Source organism: Paramisgurnus dabryanus, chromosome 4 (assembly GCF_030506205.2).
Source record: "Paramisgurnus dabryanus chromosome 4, PD_genome_1.1, whole genome shotgun sequence".
Lineage (NCBI taxonomy): Eukaryota > Metazoa > Chordata > Actinopteri > Cypriniformes > Cobitidae > Paramisgurnus > Paramisgurnus dabryanus.
Window position 1 is genome coordinate 18,276,098 of NC_133340.1, and position 10,024 is coordinate 18,286,121.

Here is a 10,024-nt window from a genome sequence, read left to right on the forward strand (position 1 = left end):
GTAAAGCAGGAGGCGCTCTGCAGCTCTTTAGTCCACAGATAAACCCACTAAAGAAAGAAAGAAAGAAAGAAAGAAAGAAAGAAAGAAAGAAAGAAAGAGCAAATGATGGCACAGCTACAGAGTATTGAGCAAATAGATGGAAATGTTACAAATATTTTATATTTATCGGAAAAGGGACAAGGCGCAAGTTATTTTGTTGACTATCTAAAACAAACTGGACTGCATAAGAGAATTTAGGAGGAGACATATATGAACAGAAGATGGCAGTAGTGCAACAAACTGGATGCGAGCTGCCGTAAAACACCAAAGAAGAAGAAGAAGAAGAAGAAGAAGAAAGAAAGAAAGAAAGAAAGAAAGAGCTCGCGTGTGATGTGTTTGTGTATCCTCAGTGTTTTTCTCTCTTGAGTGTTTTATTGAGTGTAAACAGAGTCTTGTCTCTGTGTATTTTAGTGTTGACGATGATGGATGTGATGTGCTGTAAATCAGGAACTGATCAGGGCTTACAGGATGAGGAATCTACTGATCAAACCTCCACAGAGTCTCTGGATTCTGTCTGTAACGCTGGAGAACAGCAGCAGATCCTGCAGACCAAACTCAAGATGTGTTCAGTCAAACTCATCGACTTCAGGAACCTCATGATGAAGATCAAAACTGAACCTACAGAAATAAAAACTGAACCCCCACCAGATGCATTTGAGGACCATCATGATGATTTTATTCTGACAGGTATGTATTTTCAAATATTATGCGCCTTAACGGTCTGCTAACGTTTCGCTAACTTCTACATTGTGATATGCATGAAAATATCAGACTTAAAATTGCGTGTTAAACAGTGTTTATTGTTCAGAAAACATGAACTGGAGTTTATTTTTAATACGAAATACCTCAGCATCACATATTGTATTTAGATACAGTGTTGGGGGTAACGCATTACAAAACGCGCATTACGTAACAATATTACTTTTCTGAAGTAACGAGTAAAGTAACGCATTACTTTATAAATGTACACATTAATATTTGAGTTACTTTTTAAAAAAAGTAATGCGAGTTACTTTCAGTTTAATTAATTCAATTCTAAAATAATTTACTGAATTAAACTGAACATATTAACGTAGAAATACAAACTCTGTGCATTTGAGCGTGAACAGTTTAAGTCAGAAACAGAGATGGCAGTCCAGAGCTTGACATTTTTGCGGTCATAAAAACACCTGCAAGGCCTAAAAGAGATCAAGCCTCAGCCAAGTAAGAAAAAGTAATGCAAAAGTAATTTAAAAGTAACGTATGCATTACTTTCCATGAAAAGTAACTAAGTAACGCAATTAGTTACTTTTTTGGTGAGTGACTTAATATTGTAATGCATTACTTTTAAAAGTAACTTTCCCCAACACTGTTTAGATAACATTATATTTTATAAAATGTATAAATTATGAGTTCAACACAATATAATTCTCTTAAATCCTAAATCCACACACACACACACACACACACACACACACACACACACACACACACACACACACACACACACACACACACACATACTGCAAGAGTGATTGTGAAAATCGTTGACTCGCCTCTACAAAAATGTAAACTTAGCTAAAGCCATTTTTTTGTGATTTACTGGTTTCTACGTTATATACATTTACATTTAGTCCTTTAGCAGATGCTTTTGTTCAAACAATATAGAGTAACAAAAGAACAGCAATACATAAGTGTACTAGAACTAGTCTTAACAAGTCTAACGCAGTGTACATAGCCATGGGTTAGAATGAAAAGATAAGGATAAAAAAGAAAATAAGTTTATAAGCAAGTGAGGTCTTGGCGGAAGAGATGGATTTTAACCGATTCTTAAAAACTGCTACAGAGTCAGCAGATGGTCACCAGTGGTAGATCATTCTAAAGGTGAGGAACAGAACAAGAGAAGGTTCGTAACAGTGATTTTTTTCCCTTTTTGGGATGGCACCACAAGCCGTCGCTCTGTGGCAGAACACGGAAGCCAGTGTAACCTGACAAAGAGAGGAGTGAGCTGCACCTTCTTGAGCGTCACTCTGGACTAGTACAAGAGCCTGGACTAGGAATTGTGTAGCATACTCAGATAGGAAAGGCCTAATTTTTTTAATGTTAAAGAGTCATCTGCATAGCAGTGGTAAGAAAAGCCATGTTTCCGAATGAAGAAACCCAAGGATGTCATGTATATAGAAAACAGCAGTGGTCCGAGTACTGAGCTTTGAGGTTCCCCTGCACTGAGACATTGGGGTTCAGAGACATCACCTCTTCAGGATACTCTAAATGACCTACCTGAGAGATAAGGCCTTAAACACTGTAGTGCCGTTCCAGAGACACCCATAGTCTTAAGAGTCTGTATGAGGATGTGGTGATTGACAGTGTCAAATGCGGCAGATAGATCCAGTAGGATCAGTACAGAAGTTTTGAAGGCTGCCCTTGCCTGCCCTAGGGCTTCAATGACTGAGAGAAGCGCAGTTTCAATGGAGTGACCACTCTTGAAATCAGACTGATTGCTATCCAGGAGCTTTTTTTTTTTTTATCCAATATATTTATTGGTTTTTTTTTTTATATTGCATTACAGAACAAACAAACTACTACAACACATCACAGATACAATCACACATACTTGCGCACACACACACACACACACACACACAAACTTGCACAATCTATATTTCAATGTACACTTTCGTAAAATTATAATCAATGTAAAATTTTGAAATAAAATAGTTCTCCATAAACTTCAATGTAACAAAAAAAAAAAAAATTCTATAATGTTCATATATGGTTCCCAGAGATGAACAAACTCTTTCTGTTTTCCCTTGGCAATGTATGTTAGTCTTTCCAGACCAATGCATTCTGAAAGTTCCTTTGTCCACTGTTTCATAGAAGGCACCTCTACACTCTTCCAATTAAGTGCAATCACTCTCCTGGCTTGTAGAAGTCCAAAGTCCAGCAGTTTAGTCTGTTTCTGTGTTTGTATAAAGTCCAATGGATAAATTCCAAGTACACATATCTTAACATTTAGTGGTATATTAATAATAAAGGCTTCTGACAGACAGGTTACAATATCTTTCCAAAACTTCTGAATCTTTGGACATTCCCATAAACAGTGAAAAAGGGTTCCCTTGTTATCTAGACATTTTGTACAAGTATCTGGAATGTTAGCAGAGATATGATGAAGTTTAACAGGGGTCATGTAAGTCCTCATCAACCATTTATATTGGAGGAGCTTAAACCTTGTATTTATAGTGTTTGTTTGTGCCTTTAAACAGGCCCCATTCCAATCTATTTCAGTTATATCTTCTTGTATGTCATCTCTCCAGGCATTTGACCTATCCATTGCTGATTCTTTTGAAGTAGATATTAGTAAATTATAATAAATAGACAGTAGATGTTTCCTTCCCCTATGCCCAAGGGAGACGTCTTCTATTTTTGATAATGGTGGGACCTGTGTAATCTGCTTTGAAATGGATAATATGAAATGTTTTAATTGTAGATATTTAAAAAAATGCTTTGTAGGAATTTGGTATTTATCACATAACTGGTTGAAGGTAAGCAACACTCCATCTGTATATAAATCCACCACTCTCTGAATACCTTTGGCATGCCATAGTCTAAACCCCCCATCTTTTTTACCAGGTGTGAATTGCTCATTACCCCAAATAGGGGTGAACCGAGAGAGTAATGGAGAGTCCCCTATATGTTTATGTGCCGCATACCACACTGAGATCGTGTTTTTTAGAAATGGATTTTTTGTATGTTTTTTAAGTCTTTTTTCATCTGAAGAGTATAGGTAACTATGTAAGGACAACTCTGGAGCTGATTCTTGTTCAATGCTTACCCAGGATGGGGGTGAGGTACAAAAGTAATGTGTAGCTGATGTCAACTGGGCTGCCATATAATACCACTTGAGATTTGGAAACTGAAGCCCCCCTCTCTCATAGGGCTGATATAGTAATTTTAGGCGAAGTCTAGCTTTTTTATTGTTCCAGATGAACTGACTGAACAGCTTGGTTAAATTATTATAAGACGTTGCTGATAATGGCAGGGGAAGTGTTTGGAAAAAATATAAGAATTTAGGTAAAACTGTCATTTTTATAACATTGATTCGTCCTATCATGGATATTGGTAAATTAGACCATCGATTTAATAATTTAGTGACTTCATCTACCAGGGGATCGTAGTTTGATGAGGTTATTTTATTAAGTTCTGGAGTGATTTTAACACCTAGGTACCTAAAACCCTCAGTAGTTGATGTAAATGGTGTTGTTATGGGGGGGTTTGCCCTCTCTTCCTCATTTAAAAACATTAATACAGATTTTGAATGATTAATTTTGTATCCAGAGAATTTCCCAAAGTCTTCTAATAATCTTGTCAGATTGAGAATGCTATTCTTTAAATTTGTCAGAAAAAATATAATGTCATCTGCAAATAAAGAAATTAGATGGTCTCCTCCACCAATTCTAATGCCTGATATTCCGGCATGTGATCTCACAGCTACTGCCAAAGGTTCTATTGCTAATATAAAAAGTAGTGGTGACAAAGGGCATCCCTGTCTTGTTGATCGCAGTAAGTTAAAGGGTTTTGAAATGTTGTCATTAGTTAAAATTTGCGCCATGGGATTTGTATATAATAGTCGAATCCATTGAAGAAATGATTCACCCAGTCCATATCTTGGAAGCAATTCCAGGAGGTAATTCCATTCTATTCTGTCAAATGCTTGGCGTGCATCTAAAGCTAACATTGCTGTGTCTTTAGTGTTGTGTTTCTCATATAAAATATTTAGGACCCGTCTGATGTTGTGGTAACCTTGTCCATTTCTAACAAAACCTTGTTGGTCCTCACTTATCAATTTAGGTAAATATATGTCTAGTCTCCTGGCCAGGGCCTTACATAATATCTTGATGTCACATCCCATGAGACTAATTCCCCTATAGGAAGAACATTCATTTGGAGATTTATTTGGTTTTAATAAAAGAGTTATAGTAGCTACTCTCAATGAATTTGGAAGTACACCCAATTCATATGATTCATAAAACATATCTAGAAGGGGCTGTACTAATTTACTTTTAAATTCTTTATAAAATTCTATTGGCAGTCCATCTGGCCCGGGTGCTTTGCCACTATTCATATCTCCTATAGAATCTAAAATGTCTTTTATTGTTAGTGGATTATCAAGTATTGCTTTATCTTCCTCTGATAATGTCTGAAATTGTAATTGGTCAAGAAAAGTATTCTGAGCCTCTTCATTTCCATTGTATTCAGATTTATATAGCAGCTCATAAAATTCTCTAAAGTTATCATTTATCTCTGTGGGGTCAGTCGTTAGAGTACCTGTTTTTGACTTTATACTATGGATTGTCCTTTCAGCCTGTGTTTTCTTAATTCGCCAGGCCAGTAGTTTGCCTGCTTTTTCACCTTGGTCATAATATGCTTGTTTAGTCCACATTAAACTCCTAGCCACTCTTTCAGTTGTCAGTTTATCGTATTTAGCTCTCATACTATTAAGGTTTTTTAGTTTTATTGGATCTCTGTCATGATAAAACTCACTCTCTATCTTTTTGATTTGTTTTTCTATTGACTGTATTTCTTGTTTATATTGCTTATTTTTGTTACTGGTGTAACTTATAATTTCTCCCCTTATGTAGGCCTTAAAGGCTTCCCATCTTATACTAGCTGTAGTTTCATCCTTATTTAATTCAAAATATGTGTCTATAGAATTTTCTATAAATTTGACAAAATTTGGATCCTTTAACAAAAATGATTGTAATCTCCATCTTTTTGGACTATATCCTATCTTATCCAATTCGATTTCCATAGACACAGCTGCATGATCACTAATTACAATGCTATTATACCAGCAATTTTTAACCTGAGACTGTAACTCTACGGATATTAGGAAATAGTCAATTCTAGAATGACTTTTATATGAACTAGAATAACATGAATATTCCCGTTTATTAGGGTTTTTAATTCTCCAGATGTCATATAGTCTAAGGTCATGTATATAAGTATGGAGTATTTTTCTGGTTTTTGTATGGGTGTTGTCAGTTTGAGTGGTTCTGTCCAAAACCGGATCTAGGGTACAGTTAAAGTCTCCCCCTATAATGCATGGGCCCTCCAGAGTGGACATGGTCAGGAATAGTTTTTCAAAAAAGGACGGGTTATCATCATTAGGTCCATATATATTAATAAGATTTATTTTCTGTGACAAAATATAGCCCTGTACTATAATGTATCTCCCATGTGGATCTTTGGTGACTTTTATTGTTTTGAATGGTATCAATTTGTGTATAAGAATAATCACCCCTCTAGCTTGACTATTGAGGGAGGCATGAAAAACCTGGCCAGGCCATCTTTTTGTTAGCCTTGGTATATCTGTTGTGGTCAGATGTGATTCTTGTATGAAGATAATCTTTGATTTTAGGTCTTTTATCCTGTTCAATACTTGTTTTAATTTTGTCATTTTCCTCAGTCCCCTGACATTCCAACTTGTGATATTAGCAGTCAAATTAGTTTCCTGTTTAGTCCTCTCCATACACAATTTTAACGTTATTCAAGTATGTCTGGAATAATAATAAAATAAAAATAAAAAGGGAAAATAATAAAAAAAAATAAAAAAGAGGAGAAACCTTATTATAGAGATGCAGGTTTACACATACATTCAAACACTCACACACACTCAACATTGAACCTAATATGAACAACCCCTTACTGAACATTGGCATTTCCTTTATGAAAGGCCTACCCCTTCCCCTGAACCAAAGTGGATTTGGAGGACGCTGATCCACAATCTTGGGGAGCAACTAATCCACGTGAACCCAACAAATAGCACTCAAACAGTGTCCATCAACCGTGTTAGGTTGGAATAATAATTATTGTAACCCTTATCAGAAATATCATTACTGATTTGGAATCTTAGCTTTCAATATGTAAAAGAAATGTCAAATTGTCTGAACTGTAATAAGTTTTAACAACACAAACTTATTATAACCTGATTATCACCTGTCGTTGTATAAGCCTAATACAAGTGTCTTCATGTATCCATAGGCCACAACGGAGACATGTCCATCATAATTCGTCTCATTCATGACTTTTCAACTGCCGCTGCTGCTTGTAGTGGAAGTTTTTTATAAAATTCTTCAGCTTCCTGTGGTGTCGAGAAGGTATAAATCTTCTTGTCATACAGGATCCTAAGCCTGCAGGGGTTATGTAAAAAACCCCGGAAAGCATTGATGTCGACAAATCGCTGTATGACCGGGTTAAATCCCCGTCGAATGCGTATCGTCTCCGCGGAAAGGTCTTGAGCGAATGTGATCTTGGTCCCATCGTGCTTAATTTCTAATTTCCTCGACTCTCGGTACACAAGTTCCTTCTCTTGGAAATTTAGAAAGCGAACCAGCACCGCTCTGTTTTGATTTGGTTTCCTCGCGGCCAGCGTGCGGTGAACCCGCTCCAATATAAATGACTTTTCTGGTTGTAGTCTCAGCCATTTTGGCAGCATATCTGTAATAAAGTTAAGGAGACTTTGCTCTCCCTCTACTCCCTCTTTTAGGCCAAATATGCGCAGGTTCTTTCTCCTTCCCCTGTTCTCCAGGTCGTCTGTTTTGGCCTCAAGGAAAGTGATTCGTTTGGTAGCCGATTCCAAAGCCGCCTCAACTGTCTCCAGTGACCTCTCTGTCTGGTCGATGCGCGTTTCGGCTTCCTCCACACGAGCTGTATTAGTCATGACGTCTTGTTTGATCTCCGTTACTTTACCTTCAAGTGTAGCCAAAGCATTCGCCATTCCGGTCAGTTTTGTGTCGATATTATCCAGCTTTGATCCAAAGTCCGACCGTAGTGATTTTAGCTCACTTAGCACCTCCGTTATATTAGCCATATTAGCATCTGTGTTGCTCGAAGGACTCGGCGGGGTTATTTTAGTGTTTTGCTTGCGTCTACGAGTAAAAATATCACACTGTCGCACCGCTGAAGACTTTGACATACCTCACTGTGTTTTTGTTGAGATTTGTCGAAAGCTTGTAAGGGTATTTTTAATAAAAGAAGCCCACGGTTTCAGAGCCTCTCCACTAAGCTGCCATCTTGTTCACGTGACCCTCCTGGATTTCCAGGAGCTTTTTTGTGTGAAGAAGGAGAAGAGCTGGTTAAAAACCACACAGTAGAGAGTCTTGGCAATGAAGGGAAGGAGAGATACACTTCTGTAGTTCTCTTACATTACAGGATTAAGTGTGGGTTTCTTCAGCAGCTGCCAGCTGGGTTATCCAGGCCTATTTAAAAGAAGTGGGGAATGTACCAGTGGAAATAGATGAATTGACAAAAAAACCTACATAATGTAAAGAATTATGTGAAAAGTTTAAACTTGATATATTTAATATTGACTGAGTAAGATCAAGTCAAACATATTGAAATGAATAGGTAAAATCAAACTTTGATGCTTGTTCTCTCCGTATTTGATTTTGAGACTTGAGGTTTTCACAGGCAGGATAACAAATAGTGGATTACTTACTCCGTAAATAGACATGCACTGCATTAAATATTTGTCTTTGATCACTAGTGATGTTTGTCTTTATTCTAACAAAATATTTTAAAATGACCTGTGTATTTCTAAGATGTAATGACCAGCTGTAATTACAGGACTGTCAGCTGTCTGCTGTCTCTATGTAAATATAGAATAAGATACAGAAACTCAATTCATTATTCTTTGTGTTAATAAAAGTGAAAAGAGAGTTAAATTGTTTCATGTTTCTTTCAGATGTGAAGAGTGAATTATGTTTGGATGGAGAAATAACGTCCTCAACATCAGAAGAGCGATGGGCAGCACAAACTCTTTCCTGCATCACTTGTGGAAAGACATTAAGCTCAAAAGGACATTTAGAGAGACATGAGAGAAAACACACAGAACAGAAACTCTTCACCTGCAGGAGATGTAAGATCAGCTTTACGACCTTACAAGAGCAGAGACATCATTCAGAAGAACACAGAGAGAAGAAGAAGTTTCACTGTCAGCAGTGTGGGAAGAATTTTGACTTCTTATCTAAGCTACAAGTTCACATGAGGACACACAATGGTGAAAAACATTTCAACTGCACTAAATGTGGCTATTACTTCAGAACCAAAGGACATTTTGATGCTCATGAGAGAATTCACACAGGAGAAAAAACTCATCACTGTAGTGTTTGTGGGAAGAGTTTTAGTAGACGTTATAATTTAGTTTTACACCTGAGAACTCATACAGGTGAAAGACCTTACAAATGCTCTCAGTGTGAGAAGACTTTTACGGAGTCACGTTCTGTAAAAATCCATGAGAGAATTCACACTGGAGTGAAACCTTACCACTGTTCTCACTGTGGTAAGAGCTTCTCTGATCCATCTCAATTCAGTGTCCATCAGAGACTTCATACTGGAGAGAAACCTTATCACTGTAGTGTTTGTGGGAGGAGTTTTAATAAACGTTACAATTTAGTTTCACACCTGAGAACTCATACAGGTGAAAAACCTTACAAATGCTCTCATTGTGAGAAAACGTTTACTCAGTCATTTTCCTTAAAAACCCATAAGAGAATTCACACTGGAGAAAAACCTCATAACTGTAGTGTTTGTGGGAAGAGTTTTAATAGACGTTACAATTTAGTGTCACACCTGAGAACTCATACAGGTGAAAAACTTTACAAATGCTCTCAGTGTGAGAAGACGTTTACTCAGTCAAGTTACTTAAAAATTCATGAGAGAGTTCACACTGGAGAGAAACCTTACGTCTGCTCAATCTGTGGAAAAAGCTTCTCACATTCATCCCATTTCAGAGTTCATGAGAGACTTCACACTGGAGACAAAACTTCATCACTGTAATGTTTGTGGTAAGAGTTTTAATCGACATGGCAGTTTAGTGAATCACCAACCCAGATAGCATGCAACCATTGGAACAATGTTAAAAATCGTTGATTTGTCAATGTTAATACCATTGAATCAATATCACGTTTGCACCCTCCATTAATATTGAAAAAATATTGAAATTTCA

General features: G+C 36.9%; 1 protein-coding gene across 1 annotated transcript; it reads left to right on the plus strand.

The window, feature by feature from the left end:
• The first annotated feature begins 317 nt into the window (after positions 1–317).
• LOC135750669 (uncharacterized) lies at positions 318–9,980 on the plus strand. Its single transcript, XM_065269633.2, has 2 exons — positions 318–726; positions 8,762–9,980. The coding sequence occupies exons 1-2, from the start codon at positions 459–461 to the stop codon at positions 9,853–9,855; spliced, it is 1,362 nt and encodes a 453-aa protein (XP_065125705.1). The 5' UTR covers positions 318–458; the 3' UTR covers positions 9,856–9,980.
• The last annotated feature ends 44 nt before the right edge of the window (positions 9,981–10,024 follow it).

What these genes read in the sequence shown, in the direction of transcription:
- LOC135750669 (XM_065269633.2), top strand. Translation starts at nt 459, where the DNA reads ATGATGGATGTGATGTGCTGTAAATCAGGAACTGATCAGGGCTTACAG. An exon ending in TGATGATTTTATTCTGACAG is followed by an intron (nt 727 to 8,761) that starts GTATGTATTTTC and finishes TGTTTCTTTCAG; the next exon opens with ATGTGAAGAGTGAATTATGT.